This window comes from Rutidosis leptorrhynchoides, chromosome 2 (genome assembly GCF_046630445.1).
Source record: "Rutidosis leptorrhynchoides isolate AG116_Rl617_1_P2 chromosome 2, CSIRO_AGI_Rlap_v1, whole genome shotgun sequence".
Taxonomy (NCBI): domain Eukaryota; kingdom Viridiplantae; phylum Streptophyta; class Magnoliopsida; order Asterales; family Asteraceae; genus Rutidosis; species Rutidosis leptorrhynchoides.
This window is the reverse complement of record NC_092334.1, coordinates 268,377,821-268,397,937: the sequence shown is the minus strand read 5'-3', so window position 1 is coordinate 268,397,937 and position 20,117 is coordinate 268,377,821. Positions and strand designations below refer to the sequence as shown.

Below are 20,117 nucleotides of genomic sequence, written 5' to 3'. Positions count from 1 at the left end.
TGGTGATTTTTCATCAGCCACAGATGACAACAACCTAATGGATGTTGATGATTACTTCAATAATTATCATTCGCGATTTAGGGTTTGCTTACTATAGAAGATGAACTAGGGCTATCAAAATCATCGCCAAATAATTCATCTGGTAATGTAAATCTAAATTACTTGAACATTGTTTTCATCCTCAAACATCAATCGACGCTGCTGCAGGTATGTTTTACACCTTTACATATACATATTTGACTCTAATGTTGTATTTCTACAATTTGGTATTTGAGGTATATTATTGAGAATGTTTTGTATGCTAAAACCTAATCGCGATTCGTCAACCCTAATTAAGCACTGATTTGATCGGCCATTAATTGGGGTTTTTTCAGCGATTACATGTTAGTTTTCAGATTGCATATATATTTGATGACAACTTTTCCAGTAATTATCAATCATACGCTGAATTAGGTTAACAGTTTCATTCTCCTCAATATTTAAAGGAGCAGTTATCATCCAAATTAGTATTTGGAAGACGATGTACAAACATCGATTTAAAATCTTTAATTGAATCCCTCCAATTTAGTTTATGCAAATAGAAGAACCCTCTGTACTTTGTGTCTACAAATGCTAATTTTTATTTCAGAAAGCGCGGTCTAAAGGTAGGTATCTACTTCATGATCGGGTTTTTTTCTTCCTGTTTCCTTGAAGCAATATTATTCCTGCTTGTGTGGTTTAGAAGACTTGAATGCTATGGGTTTTTGCTTTTGTAAGTCTATGGTTTGTGTTTCCCATGATACTTTTCGAATTGAATCTTATATTTTTAAAATATTTTAGTTTTTTTAATTGATTTGATGAAGGTTTTTCGATGTTACCATAATTTTTAGTCAGGTACAAAATCACGGGTTCTTCTAATTGACCGTTAGATGAGTTTTTTCATGATATTATATTTTCATGTATATTTGTTTCATTAGTTGAAGATCAAGAATCGAGATTATAAAAAAATATTTGCAGTAAGTTTTTTGTATATGGTTACTATGAGAAATTAGTTTCTTAGAAACTCTTTCTTTGTGATAGCTCAAGTAAAATCTTAGTTGATGATATATGATTCAACCAATTAACAAGCCCAAAACTTTAAGGATTTAAAGGGTTTAAACAATTTTTTCTAACTACGAATAGGAGAATGCGAAGGAAGAGTGACGTATATTATCTAGATTGTCACTGATGTTGTTGCCTATTAAGTGTTCGATCAAATGCCTGCATGTTCCTCTTAATTCGTAATTACTTTTTTTTTTTCAAAGTAATTGTTTAAAATATTGTCTTTGTATTTTATTGAATATCAAAAGTTAAGCTACCTTCGAATAATGTTAAGGTAATCCAACGAGAGTTATATATATGTATATATAGTCGTTTCCGTTTCAGCTACTAGAAACTGAATTTGGACAATGAGTTGATGCTAATTGATGGGAAGTTAAGGCATATTTTCTTCATCCGTGTCATTTTGAAGATTCAACAAGGTAAGTTTTTAGGTTCAAGTTTTAGTGTTATATACTGTTATTATGCCTCTAACAAATGGCATAATTGGACTGTACTACTTTTTTAGGACTTAGATTTAAGTAGTAGGTCGCACATATCTACAATTCTATTAATCATTTGTGGTGTTTTTTTGATATCTTGGTAGTCAATAACAATGATACAAAATTTAATGATCCACAACTATTATATAATTTGCGGTAAACTTAAGTATTGCAAGTAATTATTTGTGTCACCATGAGCTTTCGCAGGATCAATGCCTTCAGTCAAGTATGTAATATTGTATATTGAGAGTAAGGCAAGAAGCTGGCATGCTTTTTGAATGGGAAAAAATATACGTATTAGTGTTGGTCCATGTTATAAAAGTCGAGCAGTATGGCTTAACTTTTTCTCTTTTTTGCACAAAAAAAGTTATCTTAATTCTATCTTGACAATGAGTTTCGTTAAGTAACCGTGAGCGAATTGTGTGTGATTAGTTATATGTCAATGTAACAAAAAGACAAGTGTTGTTGTGTTGACCTCACTGTACTAAACAAATTTACGTGCTTCAATATTCAGGCATATACAACTCAAATCGTGGTGATGATGATGGTGAATCTATCAATGGTTGATGACACAATTTCTACTAAACAACGAAGAGTGCGATTTGTAGAAAGTTTTTTTAACTTACCGGGTATCGATCAATCTAATCTAATATATGGTTTTTGTTAATATAAAAAGATGCCAAACAAGCAAACTGTATTGTTAATTTGTTTGACTTCCTAGATCTTTTACTAACTAGGATCCTATTAGTGTAACCATACCTTTTTTTGCAATCATAATTAATGCATTAAGTTTTATTTATCATTCATTCATTATGATACTGTTCTTTTTACTATAGGATTGTATAATTTGTGAAGGATTATTGGTTGGAAAAACTCTTTATGGTAGGGTTGCGGTTTACGTGATTAATCCTCACACAACTTTAGTTGAGGTTTCAAAACTTTATAAAGGCGCTGATGTGTTTGTTTTGCCATCGAGATGTGAATGGGTGGGGCTTGCCGATTGGTGAAGCAATCGCTTTTTTTGTCACTTGTCGCAACATTCAAGCCTCAACAAGTAGAGATGAAGAAGATATTTGGTCAAACTGTCGGGACCTGTAAGTAAATCAAGTTTGTTTATTTAATTAACTTTATATATCACATGAATTTTGTCAATATAGTGCTTTGTATCCCTATTTTTCATTTTATGAAGTAAGAGAACTTTTAATAAAAAAGTGCCTAAACGAAATTCAATAGAACATATGGTAAGTGACATTTTCCCTCATCTGAATTACAAGGATCAAACTCATTGCATGTGAATGGATTTGTAAATGGCTCTAATTGTGTTTTGTATGCCAAACTGTCTAATGATTCAAATATTTTGTGCAGAAGCTAATATAGTTATTAAGTTTTAATTGATATGTCCATGTTGATGTTATTGAATTTCACGTAGGTGCTGAGGGATGATTGAAAACTATTTAAAGATACATGCATTGTTGATTAATTTGACCCTGAATATACCAAGGTATGATATGACTAAGAGTCGTCTAATGTTGTATAATTGGTTCTTCATATTCTTTTCTTTTAAGTTCTTTATTTTGTGTTTATGATATCTTTATTATGGATGATTCTCACATGTTACTTTAGTTATTTTTAATTTATGTTGGAATATTTTGGACGCTACAGGTGAATGATGCACGAGGGAATACTCATGTATTCTGCTCAAGATACCGCCATCAAGGTCTGTCCTTAGTGCATGATTGAACATTTTAATAAATTCAATACTATTTTTACAAAATTTGAACTGAATGTGGTATCGATTGTACTATCTGATGTTATACATATGCTATTAAAAATTAATTTTCTTTGTGTCTGTCTATGATTGTAGACCAATATTATTGCTTATGGTGGGCTTGGTGGTGTTCATTTCGGATCTTGAAGCTGCACTTTCTCCTCTCACCAAGTCTAGCAAGGCAAGTAAAGACAATCATCTAAATGGATCAAACGGGTCAGGGTCTGGGCCAGGTAGTTCAATGCATGTTACTAGTCTAAGTACTATCAGTTCAGTGCATGTTAGATGGTAATATATTTATATGATAATATAATATGTTGAAGAAAAAAATCAAATCTATGTGTCTTATGGATTCAAACGTTTCAAATAAAAAAATCGACTCAAGCCAGGCACAAAATGTTTATTCCACTACCAATACAAGGAACGTGCTTTTTATCTATTACATGTTTATAGGAATCAGTAACGTAAACTTGTGTTATGAGCCCGTCTGTTGGACGGGTACTCATCCCAAAACATTATCTAATATTTTTCGGTCATTTTCCTAATAACTTTTGTACGTTTAATTTGTAAATGACAAATGAATAAAAGGTTCAAAATATATATATATATATATATATATATATATATATATATATATATATAAAAAAGTAAACCAATTGATTTTAAAAAGAGGTCGTATTTCTCAAATACTTTAGGGGTATGTTATGTAACTTATAATTAATAATTTCTATCATGTCGCTTTCATGTGAATAGTAAATTAATTAATTTCGTTTCGTTTACTATTCATATGAATAGTAAATAAATTAATTTCGATTTACTATTTTGTTACTTGAGTAATATATATACATCATATATATTTTATTTGACGTCTCGGTGTATATGTGTGTGATCCCGAAGGCTCAAATAAAATTAGCCATATAGTTATATGTTATATGTTGTACTTTGCACATTAATCCTACACTATCATAGAAAGTAAAGTAAACATTTGTAAAACTAGGATTTAAACTACCATTAACACTATAATCTTTTCAATTGGAACAACCTTCAAACAGTTGCTAGTTTCTGAAAAACAGCAGACAAGTATACCTCAGAGTTCCATGCATTAGTAATTTATACATTGAATTATAATTTTATAATGGACTCCAATTTCAAACTTATTCATCATTATAATCAGCACTACAAAGTCAATAATAAACATAATATGAATTCTTGTTTAACGAGATACAAATCAGCATCGAGTTCGTATTTTCCAAGTTAAATCAATATTAATTAATATGAGGATGAAAATATTAATCCCTTTATAATCCAAGGTTTTCTACACCTAAAACAAAATATATTTGTTAAGAATTCATTGCAATATGTAACTGTTGTACTGATGATTCAATATTATCAAAATCTAGCTAAAATTCGAGTAAATGAGTCACGAATTATAAATTATATCAACGTATTCTCGTCAATCTCAATCTCGATAGCAACAAAAGAACATAATTCAAAAACGAAAGTTCTTAATCACAATCGAATATATCAGAATCATAACAACATAATAAACAATCATCATTTATAGAAGATTGAGAGTTGGAGACTTGCCGTTGACGTGATCAGAGGAGTTGTGGTTGTGTCTACTTCCAAAATGCCGAGGACCGAACAATTAAGCAAACGTATATTTGATTTCAAACCCTCACACATCATATTACAGTCCGTTTATAGCATTTGATTTAGGGCATTCAGTTTTTACGGTTTTATATAAGTGATTCATTTCATTTAGGTCATCCGTTTTGGTGAGATAAGTAGTAAAACTGGTGGAGAGAAGCAACAAAACTCACGGGATATTACTGTTACTAGTTATTTAAGATAATTACTTTTTTAATAACAAGAAAAATTAATTTCATTAACTTTTTTATTTAAGCGTGTTTCATGCTTAAAGTGTTGTTAACTTATATTTCGTTTCTTCGAGCTTAGGAGTGTTTACTTCTTTTAAATTATATATATTTATTTATTCAAATTTAAAAGCATGAGAAATAATTTTCACATTTATAATTAATTTTAGATACATTACACACTAATAAATTTGAAAACTTCTTTCACACCTGAACCAACTGTGAACAAAAAAAACTGTAATGAATCTGCATTTTTGTTGTAGTATATATATATATATATATATATATATATATATATATATATATATATATATATATATATATATATAATCGACTATTTCGCGGGTTACACTTTTATTTAAAAAATAATTGTATATAATAATTTTAAAATAATATAACTTAGACTTTACTAACGTTACGTTCCATGACAAATTTTCAGTGGACACAAATTTTCTCTAAATATTATGTAGTATATAATTAAAAAGATATTAATCACACGGGCTCTAAAAGCAACATCACGGGCTCTTAAACTCAAGAGAAATTTTTAAATTTGTCAATACCACAGACTCTTAAATAATTATTATATTTTTTCTATTTTTTTAGTATCGTTATTTACATACCAATATGAACTGCAAATTACATTTTTTACACGATTTTTTACATACTCGTGCAACGTACGGGCTCAAAAACCTAGTATACACACACACACACACACACACACACACACACACATACACACACACACACACATATATATATATATATATATATATATATATATATATATATATATATATATATATATATATATATATATATAGGGAACCAATCGAGGGATAAGCAACTTTAGAGGTACAAACTGGATAAGTAAATATGGGCCTCACATTTTAGAAATTTCAAGTTTATACTAAAAAACGCGGAGGGGTATTTTGGTGAGTAAGCAATGTCCTTGAAAATGGTAAATAAAGAAGAACTGGAGTCCGTACATAAGAATTTTTATCAATCCGTGAAGCCACCGTCAGCCGCCGTAACCGGAAACGGACATCAAATCGGTATGCCGTGATATTTGATGCCGGTAGTTCAGTAAGTAGAGTTCATATTTTATGTTTCTATAAGAATTTGGATCGGTAATGTATTTAATTGTTGCAGCATCATTCCAGGCTTATATGTTCATATATAACCACTCAGGCTTGCTTGAGTGGCCACCGAGTTACCTAATGAAGCACACCACCCGGGTTCAATCCTTGGCTATGCCAAATTGTTCAAAAGGGGAGTGTGACAAGAGGGTGCACATAATGCGCAATTCACCCGGTACCAGATTTCGCGCTCGGGGGGCTTGATTACCCGAGGTTTTACCTTATATGAGAGAGCCAATGTGCTCGTTCGTAGGAGGGTTTTCTTGCTTACCCAAAAAAAAAAAATTAAATAAAAAAATTGACAAATAAAGTCAAATCATAATTTCAGAATACAACTTCTCTACTTTCTGACATTCAATTGACCAAAAAAGTTTAAATAAATATTAAATAATATTTCAATAAGGTAATAAAGTTACAATATCCACACTATTCAATTGCATGTATTTTGTAATATTACATGAAGAATAATAAATATTAAATTAAAATTAATTGTCATAAATGTATATTAAATTAATTATATACCTCCATTTATGTCAATTGTATATTAAATTAATTATATACCTCCATTTATGTCAATTGTTTTCTTTCTATTCAATTCAAATTAAATTTTGAAATATAGTTTATAAATATATAATAGATAAAAGTTATATAGATATATAAAAAAAAAAGTACACGTAGTATATTATGTATCAGACGAAAATACAATGTCTACAATTTCTTCTTCATGTTCTTTCATTGAGCATTCAAATCTTGAAAACTTTCTTCATTCAGTGACTCCAATCATCAATGGTGTTTTGTGTGCTCAGGTAACAAACCTCTTTATTACCATATTCATGTATAATTTATATTATTAACATTATATTATTTCTATTAAATATACGTTTATTACTTTCAAAGGACGGTGTTATACAACTACAAGCCAATGGAGAATCAAAAAGTGCACACATAAAGCTACAAGATATATGGGAGATCTTTGACGAATGGAGTGCTTGTGGTGTTGATGTGCCAGTTTTATTAGAAAATGGTGAAAAAGTTACTCAATTTTACATCCCATATCTATCAGCGATTCAAATATTCACGAAAAAATCAGCATCAAGCAGCTCTGGAGATGATAATTGTTATATAGCATTAAAATGTGGTTCATCGACTGATGATGATTCAAACACAAACTCAAAGATTGTGACTTCTAATGGGTTCAACAATGAGAATGGCCTGAACAATGCTAATGGTTTGAATTTAGGAGATCATAATCACCTTTATTTAAAATATTTTGAAACATGTTCTCCATATTTACGGTTGCCTTTTATGGATAAGGTTAGTGTGTGTGTATATATATATATATATATATATATATATATATATATATATATATATATATATATATATATATATATAACTAATACTATAAGGATGCATTTCATTTTGTAATTCTTATTGAAAAGCAGGATTATATAATTGTCATAGTAAATACATATGTTTTGAATTGCAGATCAATATAAAATGTAGGATTTATAAATACATATATAATTGTCATAGTAAATACATATGTTTTGAATTAACTTTAACTATTAATGCTATAAATGACTAAATATCAAAAAATAGTTTTGAAATGCTTAATAAATCCTACATATGTATGATTTTTAAGAAATACCTACTTTTTTATTATTCATAAATCACTTGAAGAATTTAAAACCTCTTTTATAACATTTCAGATTTATTTATATATATTTATTACTAATTGCCCTTTATGAAGGAGTTATTCTATAAATTTGTAAAGTTATGACTTATTAAAAGGTCTATATGAATTTGTTACTCTCGTATTTACTCACATTTACATCTCTTTTACTTACTATAATAATAATATTTAAAACCAAAATTAAGATCTAATATATTTGATAGATAAATATATTAGACTAACTTTTTTATAATATAATTAAAGATTTTGTTATTTTTTCATACAGATTGTTGAATTGGGTCAAAGTTATGGTGGACTATTTACATTTAACGTCAATGATATATCTCCAGCTAGTTGGATGTCTATAGCTTGGTATGTATTTAAGTTTCCTTTGTTTTTCTTTATTACATTTTTCTCATTTAAAGTTATTGAATATCAATATTAATTTACAGTATTAATTAATATTATTTAATACGTATTGTTGGTTCACACAAACATGAACTTGATGTATGATAGTTGGTTTTAATTAATGGTAAAATCAAAGCTAAATTTACCGGTTTGTATTCTTGTGTTCTTTATTTATTAATAAAATTCACGGAATCAACGCTTATAAAAATATAAGTAGGTTTTAATACAATTTAAATACTTGATCGCATTGTTAAAAGCTTCTTTCAAACATTTATGAGCGGGATTTTTTGATAATAATTTTTGGCAAAAGTGTACTTCGTAATTCATATTGCATTTATTAGGATTTACTCCGTAATACTTATTAAAAAAACTTACTATAATCAATTTTTTATTCAACTAAATTATTTTGTCTTTATCACAAAAATATATCCGTATATGTTTGTGTGTTTTATAAGCTTTAAGTAACACTGAAATGATCTATATAAATTGTTTATAAGAAGGTAGACTTGTTTATTTTATTGATAAAGGAACAATGTATCTGATATGCAATAAATAAAAAGCTTTAAATATTCTTCAAAATGTAAAGGTTCACATATTTTATTATAATTATAATTACTTAAGTAATTAAATCAATAATATATTATATTTTTATAAGAATATGATAGATTTTGATACATAAAATTAACTTATGAATTATATAATAAAAGTAACATGATAAACTCTTTTTGTAATATAAATTACTTAATTTAGAAGTTAGTTTTATTTTTAATATAAATATTAGAAGTTAGTTTTATTTTTAATATAAATAAATATAAATATTAATTAATAAAAAATTAAATATAATTTTTTTAACGTAAACTTTAATTAAAAGCCACCATCTCGATAGTGAGAAACTAGGGATGGGAGCAACCAACACATTACAACAGTTTAACTAGCCAAACGTTCCAATTCAGAATTTCTTTTCTTCTATCCGAAATCCAATTAGACGAAACAACCGAATCAAATCAAAAAAACCTTGTTTTTTCAACTTTCGAGACAAAGATTGATTCGTTACGAAATTTCCAAAGCAACCAAAGTAGAGCCGCAACAATTGCATAGAATCACTTCCTTTTACCCGAATTTGCGCCCCATTCTTAGTAGCACAAGGGCCAATCACTCCATCCATCGAAGCTAGGTAATTGAAAATCCACCCCAAATCCTCACTTTTCTCCAAACCTCCAACGCTAACGGGAATAATATATGATACCACGATTCAACGCGATACGAACAAAGCGGGCAACCAATGTCATTAATTTCCATGTCGCGAGTTGCAAAATTAAGATGTGTGGGCAACTCATCCAACTCAGCCTGCCAAATAAGAACGTCAACCTTACGTGATAAAACTTTCACCCAAATTGTAGGGACCTGACATCCTTATAACGAATGCAAATCGATGTAAACCAAGTAATTGCGACTTGGAATTCACCATCACTTGCAACGGACCAACTTCAAGAGTCTTTCAAGCTCGACAAACTCATATTATTAATATCTAAGTAGATTAACAAAAGGAGTACCTTGTAGATCTTGAGACCACTTTCAGATTCAAGTACGATCAACCAATCTATCGTAAAGTTTACAATATTTGCTAACTTCTAAGTGGTAAAGTCTTAGATATTTAACTTTCAAAACTAACCCATCTTTGCACTCATCCGACCAAAAATGTATCTCTTTACCATCATCCACCCGTAGCCGCATAAGATCACATGGTATCAAACCTCTAAAGACCCCCGAATGCAACAACCTAATAATATTGTTCCACATTCCAGGACCAGATGTTATATCTTCATTCGTACGCACAAAGAACTTGGATTAACTCGCAAAGGGCTTAGTTAATTGGCCGCAAACTCCCAATGTTTAAAAATGGAAAGAAAGTAAATACTAAGACTACCATGCACACTTTAACCAACGTCAATCTTCCACCAATAGAAATCATATTTGTCTTCCAACACGCAACCGTTTTTTGAATCTATCAACTAAAATCTTCCAACTTCCGACCCGGTTCATTTTAACACCAATCGGTAACCCCAAATAATTTAGCGACATCACACAATATAAACAACTCGAGGCCAAAATAACTTCTTCCATGCCAATCTCGCTAATACCAACACAATAAATGTTTGATTTCGACACATTAATCTCTACACCCGAAAAGTCATAAAAATCATTAAAAACGTTAATAGCGTTAATCAAAATTTCCTTGTGCCATTTATAAACGATGACCGCATCATTATTGTAAAAAAGGTGGAAAATACACATAGCCGAGCTACCAACTTTTGCGTCAAGAATCAAACCCCTAGCTACATAATCACGAATAACAAATGCAAACCGTCCATAACGAAAAAAAGAAATCGACACATCGTGTCTCCTTAACGCAAACCTTTCTCAATCACAAACTTGTTAGTCGGACTCCCACTTTATTAAATAAATGTGCTAGCATTTCCCAAACACATGTCCACCCACTTACATCACTTAGGACCAAAACCCAACAATTGAAGCTTGGAATTCAAAAAATACCATGACACTGAATCATAAGCTTTTTCAAAGTTCACTTTTTAGAATAAATAATATCAATCCATTGTATTCAACAAAATCAATGGACCATCAAGAATCTGGCGACCTGCAATGAAAGCTGACTGCTCCGTACTAATTACCGAATTAATTACCTTAGCTAGACGATTCACCAAAATTTTAGTGATGATCTTATTTTGAATAAAAATTAAAGAAATAGGGTGATAAGCTTTAATGACTGCCAGATTAGCCACCTTTGAAATCAACGTAATAAAAGCCGATCTTGCACCTTTTGGTAAATGGAAACTCGATAAAAGACAACGAAATCGACTCAACCAAATCAGTCCGTAAAACATCCCAATACAATATAATGAACTCAAAAGAAAATTCGTCCGGACCCGGGGCTTTACACTACCACAATCCCACTCCACCAACAAAATTTCCTCTCCGGTTAAGTCCTTTTCAAGCTCGCTAGATTGTGCATTTCGACAACATTGTTTCCAACTGTAAAACAGGAAAAAACGATCCATTATCTAAGTTAGCAAACCTGGATTTAAAAAATTACAAGAACTCGCCTTTAATTTGCAATCGATCGGATATTCTCTCCCTATTTGATTTAATGCCTTTGATAGATTGATCAGTTCTTCTTTGCTTTTACATATTAATTATAAAAAATTTGAATTTTTCATCACCTTTAACGTCTCATTTTATATGAGCATTTTGTAATGTGTTCGCGTCCTCAATCTTGCAAATTTGGTCCAACTCTAAAGCAAGATTATTTTTTCCTCCACATCTATGGCAGTAGCAGACAGTGACGGAACTTGACCCCGACCCGAGATGGGGCGAAACTAATCGAAGGCGGGTAAACACTAAAAAAACCTTATTTTTTCGTAAACTTTTTTTTTAGTGTCAATTTTTTTTCCCCCGAAATCGAGCCAGGACGAATACCCCCTTTTGTCCTACATATGTTCCGTCCCTGGTAGCAAAGGGGATTTTTTTTTATTAACGTTTGAGCATTTCTCAAACACATGTCCACCTACTTATGCCACCTAGGACCAAAACCCAACAATTGAAGCATGCGATCCAAAAAACGTCATGACACCGATTCGTACGCCTTTTTAAAGTCCACTTTTAGAATAAATAATTCCGTTTTCATATTTTTACACCAATTCACTTTCTCGGACAAAATCAACGGACCATCAAGAATCTGGCGATCCACAATGAAAGCTGACAATTTTGTACTAATGATCGATTTAATTACTTTAGCTAGACGATTCACTAAAATTTTAGTTATTATCTTGTACCGAATACCAATTAAAGAAATAGGGCGATAATCTTTAATGTTTGCTTGATTAGCCATCTTTGGAATTAACGAATAAAAGCCGTTTAGCACCTTTTGGTAAACAAAACTCGGTAAATGACAGTGAAAACGACTCAACCAAATAAGTCAGTAAAACATCCCTACACAATTTAATGAACTAAAAAAAATTAAAAATAATATAATTCGTCCGGATCCGGGAGTTTAACACCAACATATCTATAGCATTAGTTTTTTTTCTTTCAGCATCACTTATTTCCTTACGTTTTCACCAAATCTCCTATTTATTATCCGAGATTTTAGAATACTCTTTAGCAACTTTAATTTATCGTGAAAAGTAACCAACACTATATACTCCAACCTATTGAATTTATCGTGAAAAGTAACTAAAACTATATACTTTTACTTATTGAACCCATCGATTACAGTGTCATGAAAGTCCGGATATTTAACCCACATGTAAAAATTTAAATGTCTTCAACCCAAAATCTACAACTTAATTATGGAAAAATATTGGAATACGATCCGACAACCTCTTTGTAAAGCGACGAGTTTCATATCAACGAATATTGACAAATCATTAGGAGAGACCAACACCCTATCGATCCTACTCATCTTGATTGCAGATTTATTAACCCAATAGAATCGAATCTCCAACCTCCGATAGGAACATACATAAGACCGGTATTTTCAATAGAATTATTGAAAACACTCGCCTCTTGCCTCATAAACAATGAACCGAACCTCTCACCTTCGTTCCTTACCTTATTAAAGTCGTCGACTAACACACATTCACCATCGTTATCATTCGCGAAAGCTTCAAACCGAGACCAAAGTGCACACTTCTCTTGACTATTTTGCGGCCCATAAACACTTTTCATGAAAAAGGGTACACTAGAATTTACCCAATTACCCTGAGAATGACATAATTCAGGTCATACCATATTCATCGTTAACAAAAAAAATTATTGAATTCATGCCACCTGAGCTACCACTCGAAAACTACACGCATAATTAAAGATAAATATTTTCACATTGTCTTGAAAATAACATAATCGAGCCTTCCAATAGTAAAATAAGATACTTAGTAGACTAATAAATTAAGGAGTAGTTTGGGGTAATTTTTGGTTTTCTATTTTCTAAGGAAAACTGATAAATAAATAAAGTGATAAAGATAAGATTTTTATTTCAGATAAGGTGATGCAAATGTATGTCATTACTTGGCTAGTTACTTTGATGAGTTCATAATGTTAGCTCATGGATAAGTGATGACCTAAGACTCGTTATGATGTACCTAGACGTCCCTGTCAGCTAACTCACATGTCACTGGGTAATTACGCTAGGTTTGGTGATTCTGAATAGATAGCAATTCCCTCAACCACAGACATCCATCAATCATTTCTATATGAAGGTATGGGCGGCTCTTCAAAAGGAGCACTCGAAAAAGGCGGCATATTAACATTCCACAATGTCTAAACGTTCTTATGCATAATGGAGGATCATAAGATACCCCTTATCCTAGAGACGTGATGTGTTTCAATGCTTTCGTTAATGATTGATAAAAGATCAGTTAGTCCCTTATTTAAAAGAGTTTAACCATGAAGAACACCTTGGCCAAGTTACAATGTAACCTCTTGGAACACGTTCGGTTCTCCTAACGGTCCAATCCTCTATGTCTTTAAACAAACAATTCCTAAGAATTAACTAAAGAATCCCCCAGCTCAATGCAATGTTGAGGCCATGTTATGGTGTGATGTACTTAGTCTACCCTAGAGACTGTTTCCATGGCAATGCATAGCATGGATACAACTTACAACAACTGTTGTGCTTCAGCGTGTGCTTACTATGCTTATATGAGAGTGACTAAACATGCATAGCTCAAGGACAACCTTGTACTCCTAGTGTCTAGGCATAGTTTCAATAACACAAGTGTCGCCTGCCGGAATCTATAGGGTAGGTTGACGTACTACAACCGTTGTGCTTTTGTCAAGCGCACTATGTATCCGATAGAGTTTTCTTACCAAAGGACACATATAGTGTACTATGAATCGTAGTTCGCCACTTCCCAATAATAGAGCCTATAACCACGTTCTATTAGTTGGAAAAGCATTCGAGTTTAAAGCATAATCGGAAAGCATTTCAACAACATCTCATTATTTCATCATCGAAACATACACTTAAAGATAACTACTCGTTAATAATGGCAACAATATCAACTATATTTACACACATTTATAGGAAATACAATAGTGACAACTTCAGACGCATCTCCAATCGTTTACAGACTCTGCTTATCGCCTACTTAAGGTTATTATCGCTATCGATAATTATTTCATAATCCTATAGAGAGAAACTAGAGAGCGAAGTGATATTGAGAGAATATTGGTGTTTTGAAGTGTGTGTAAAATGTGAAAACAAATGGCCTTTAAATAGGGAAATTCTGACCCTGACAAGTCGTATGCCATGCTCGTATAAATTTGGCAGGCCGTGTGCACTTGTCGTTTCCCATGACCATACACACTGGCAGCCCGTTTGTGGTGGCCAGACTTACCAAATCATGGCAGCCCGTATGGTTGATGGCAGGCCGTATGCGGCCATATTCCAAGGCTGTATGGCTCTGGTTTTCAGCTTCCGAGGTCGTAACTTGGTTTTCATCGTTTTCGCTCTACATTCTTCATTTTAAGTCTGTTTTCTTCGATTCTTCTTATATTGCCTTCGTAGTTACTTTATCTACCAAATAAAGCAAATAAACGCTTGAATCCTTGATAAAGTTAATTACTTTATAGTTTTTAGGGCTCAATATATGAGGTAAAAAAACGTGATTTTTAGCCGCTATCAGACATTTATGTTAGATGTATTAAAAATGACGTTGGATATATCGATTCCCTTTTTGAAATAAAGGTAGCTCTTTCCTTCTCACAATTATCATTATCCATCACATTAAGATCCCTATCTATCTCATTAGCAACCGTTTCCCTTAATATTTAGTTATTAATCTGTTGATTTCTGTGTATGGAAGAATTTTAATATATATATATATATATATATATATATATATATATATATATATATATATAAGACTAATTGTTTAATCCTATATGTCATGCTTCTTACATAGACAAATTGGAAAAAAATTTACGTGTCACTACAACATTTTTCCTCAATTAGTGCCCCTCAATTAGACGTGTAAATGACCAAACACGTCTACATAACCTAAAGAAACACATCTAATTAACATTTTTTTAATAAAAAAATCAGAACACGTCTAAATAATAGTATGAACACGTCTATTTAGTGACCTGCAAAACGTCTATATAAGTATAACACCTTTAATTGATGACCACATCTAATAAGTTTTACCAGAAACACGTCTAATTGACAACACGTCTAATTAGTTGTACCGGGAACACTTCTAATTGACAATACGTCTAATAAGTTGTTTCAAGAACACGTCAAACTTATAACACGTCTAATAAGTTTTACCAAAAATACGTCTAATTGACAACACGTCTAATAAGTTACACGTTTAATTAATTTGCAACACACGTCCATAGGAAGCTTTTTAACTGGAACACGTCTAAATAAGTTAACAAGCTAGCCACTAAGTTAACAGAACACGTCTAAATAATCAAATACCTCCAATAATAGGAAGTTAGTTATAGTTTGAATTTGGAATGAATTTGATTTTGGAATGATTATTTTTCTCAAAAATATAATTATAACCTATAACCTATATAATTATAATAATATATAAATAGCTATACCATAATTATATGTTGTTATTAATATAAAAAATAGTTACGTTCGAATTTGTTCTGATGCATTCATCGATCATTCATTCATCTTCTTACAAAATTACGATTACAAGAATTAAAACTCAAAACATCAAAATCGAATAGAGGTAATTCTTTCTTTTTTTGTTGCTTGTTGTCTGTACATGATGTGATAATCTTTCTAGCTTTAGAGGTAATTGTACAATGATGATATAGAATAAGAACAGGTATGAATCTAGATATATGTATATGTATTTGAATCTGGAACTATATGAACTATAAATGCAAAATATGGTTGTGGTCTAATCTGATGGGTGGACTAGAGTCCATTATCAATTGTTTTGCTGTAAAAATTCATCATATAATAACACCACACGATTCAATTGATCCTATAATACAACCATTGGATGCTTTAACACTCCATGATTCACACGATTACACAACACGAAACATAAAAAACTAAACATGCTTATACTTTTGACTAGAGGTGTTGTGTAATATGTTTTTGCCTGCTGCACACTATGGCAACCAAAAGAGGTGTAGTGTAATATGTTATTGCCTGCTACACACTATGGCAACCAAAAAAACCAAACGAAAATTCACAAACCGACATATGTATGGTGAAGTAATAACAACACAACGCTCACTCAATTTAAGAACAAATCCCATGATTTAGTATCCATGGCAAATCAGACCCAATAAGCAATAATGATAGCAATGTTGACCTTAAAATTACCTACAGTGGCAATCATAACACAAAGTACATTTGCATTGGCAAATTCGACCCAAGACACAAATTGAATGATATTTTCGACCCATACCAGTAAAGTATTAGTGTGTCACCCTCGTATTATATCAGAAATTTATATGACATGTGGCTCTTACTTAATTTGTGTGATCTTAAAGGCTCAAATCATATCATATATTAATTTAAATCTTTTCCTAAAAAATCACTCTTTCATTTTTCTTTTTTGAACATTATGAAAAATAGAACCAATCTCTCGCTAAAAAATCGAGAATTTGAAAGATAGAGCTTATCCTTACGCATGAATTACAACGTAGTAAAGAATCTTGTATTATATCTATATGTTAGTTCTAGCCGTGCATTGTATGGGTAAAAAGCTACTATTTACCAAATATGCAGAAGATATTTGATATATGATCATATCGTTGTATTTCATATTGAATATAGATTAAACAAAAGAAACGGAAAATTTGAGGAATTAAGAATTAATGTTTCAGTGATTTTGTTTATGTCTAAATTGTTGTTATATAGGTATCCTATATATCATATTCCAGCTGCTGTCTACAGTAACAATTCGCTCACCACTTGTTTCCTTACATTCCATTCGCTATCATCTTCCTTTCAAGGTATATACCAACAATAATATCATATTTTTACATCCAAACATAATACATATAAACACATATTTGAAAATGTGTTGCATGTCTAGGTACTCTCTTGCGTGGTTTAATTAATAATGTTTTATTTTTGATATAATATATGTGTAATCTTATTTAATATGTATATGTATAATAAATGACCAAATAGTTAGTCGGGTAAGGATGGTTAAATGACCAAGTTGTAAGTGTTAAGCGTAAGTTTGACTAGTAAGGGTATTTGGCATATTAGTATTTTAGTGACCCTTCAGTTTTAAAACTTGTGACATTCAATTAAATGTAAAGGGTAATAATTTTTTAGATGCTCCCCAATTACCGGTTATACGATCAATATAGAAGAGTTAAACTGTATAAACACCACTCATCTATCATTTGTTTCTAAAGAGTTACACTTTAGTTTTTTAGGTCGTAAAAACTGTTGAAGTATGATACAAATTCAAAGCGAGTGGAAGGATTTTTAAAACTTTACAAAATCATACTCTTCCACGGATCATTGTACAAAACTTTAGTAAACAAAACAAATTAATGAAACCGAACAAGAGAAGATTAGAAAACAACCTTTGTAGCCTTCTGAAGATCGAATTTGAAAACTCAAAGAAGAGTTCCTCTAAACGGTAGACACTCAAAGTTTCAACCTTGCTTCGATCTATACCTTCTACTTAACGGATCTTTTCTTCTATCTTATTTCCACCAAAAACCGAACCCAATTATATATTTCAAGTATTTTGGTTACTTGAAAATGAGAAAGAGAAATAGCATTTTTGTATGTGTGTTTTTGTATCTTTTGTAACAATCTACTTTTCCAATACCAAAACTTGGTATTATATAGAACAAAGTACATTATTAATACAATAATACATCTAGTACAAATATAATAAATAAAGATTTGAAAAGATTTGCAAAATCAAATCTTTATATAAAAATAAGATTTACAAAATCAAATCATATTTTATAAATCAAATCAAATCTTATATCTTATATAAAATATAATTTGCAAAATCTAATCAAATCTCTACATATTTAGATTTGTAAGTATATGTATATACTTAAAAAACTTACTTAATTTATTAAACCATTAACTAATAATTAATAAATTAATTTCCGATTAGAAGGTATATCAAACAATTTACGATTGGCCTTTGTGTGTGACCGAATAGGATAAATGGACTTTTATTATTTAATGTCATGGGCATATCTTCGGAATATATGTACCACGGTCAAACCACGGTCGAATCGTAGCCAACCCGAGAACATATTTCCAACAAAAACAAAATCTATATCTTTATTAGATAGAATACATTTGGTTGTCCATATTTAAAAGGAGTATCAAATCTTGTAAAGGTTGTTCGATGCTTAACTCGAACAAAACCGATGTTTTGAAGTAGTAAAACGAATTAAAAATTCATTAGGTTATGGTTGTGCATATTTAATCAACCAAAACTTGCTAAGATTATTGAATTTTTAATATAGCAGATAACAGTGAAGAAGCAGGTGTTGAAAAGGATGAGAATGAAAAAGTGTTGGATATTGTTCCATTTGGGCTAGCAACTTACAAGATGCAACCAGAAGTGTGGATCAACCCCCACAAAAATGACTCCGAAAAGCTTAAGGATTTGGGAAGTGCTGCTTCTTCGTGGTTGAAACAGCTCCATGTCAACCACCCCGATTTCAACTTCTTTACCCGGCCAATAATGACTTCGGGTTCAGCGAATGAAGAAAATGATTGTGTTTATTAGTGTTTGATTGATCTTGTTGTTTATGTTGCAACCCTAATTATCGTTGTTGAGTGTCACCAATATCGGTAGCATTTGTCTTTGTTTCAAAATACTACAAACTTATGTGACCCTTAATTTTATGCTGATTTGAAGGTGAGGAATTATAAAACGAACCTCTGACTCGTAACCGAAAAATGACAAATTATTTATTTTTTTATTTTTTTGACGATCCCATTAGAGATCTCAAGATCATGTTCTGATCAAAACATGGGATTTGGCCAGAATTTGCACCTTGACCCGTTTCAATTCCAACTCCACTTGTTTTACAACATCAAACTTAATATTTGAATAAGATTTGACTTTCCATAAATTAGTTTCAAATTTACTTGACCCTAAATAAACGACAAGTACCAATCTTGACCCATTTACAATAACAGCAACATTGACCAAAGCATGATTATGGGACATGTCTATCCCTTCCCAAAGCACCTACTAAAGGCATCTAGCATCCATAACAAGCAAACACTTGACACCGTGACCAAGCACACAATCATATCATCTAGCTAGTAGCCTAGCTTACCCATTCCCTTATCCGCAAGTGATCCTATAAAATGGTTAGACAATAACGGGACGCTTAGTGAATACAATATATGCATATTAGTCAATAAAGTTCATATAGATAGTCAAACCGCATACAATATACAACCAAGGTTGGAGAACTCGGATCTCGGGGAGATCTCGTTTGGACTTTTTAGGGAGATCTCGGCATCTCGGAATAATCTCGCGGAGATCTCGGACATTGACTTTATAGTTTTTTTAATAAAAATATACATAAAAACATAAATATATGTATATTTATATACGTATTTACGGGATTTTACAAAAATATCCGAGAAATGAGCGAGAAAATCTTAGAAATTACGAATTTTACAAGAAAATC

The 20,117-nt window shown here is 31.2% G+C and overlaps 1 protein-coding gene and 1 long non-coding RNA gene across 3 annotated transcripts; both read left to right on the top strand.

Annotated features, from left to right (window-relative positions):
• Nucleotides 1-221: 221 nt before the first annotated feature.
• Nucleotides 222-3,806, top strand: LOC139891780 (uncharacterized). Of its 2 annotated transcripts, XR_011773833.1 has the most exons (7): nt 222-644; nt 1,405-1,499; nt 2,074-2,188; nt 2,396-2,653; nt 2,989-3,060; nt 3,222-3,276; nt 3,424-3,806. It is a non-coding gene; the product is annotated as an uncharacterized lncRNA (long non-coding RNA). The 2 variants fall into 2 exon arrangements; XR_011773832.1 differs by having other exon boundaries at nt 224-1,499.
• Nucleotides 3,807-7,033: 3,227 nt separating this feature from the next.
• LOC139888670 (uncharacterized) lies at nt 7,034-19,198 on the top strand. Its single transcript, XM_071871665.1, has 5 exons — nt 7,034-7,146; nt 7,238-7,654; nt 8,302-8,387; nt 17,338-17,432; nt 18,936-19,198. The coding sequence occupies exons 1-5, from the start codon at nt 7,045-7,047 to the stop codon at nt 19,196-19,198; spliced, it is 963 nt and encodes a 320-aa protein (XP_071727766.1). The 5' UTR covers nt 7,034-7,044.
• Nucleotides 19,199-20,117: the final 919 nt, after the last annotated feature.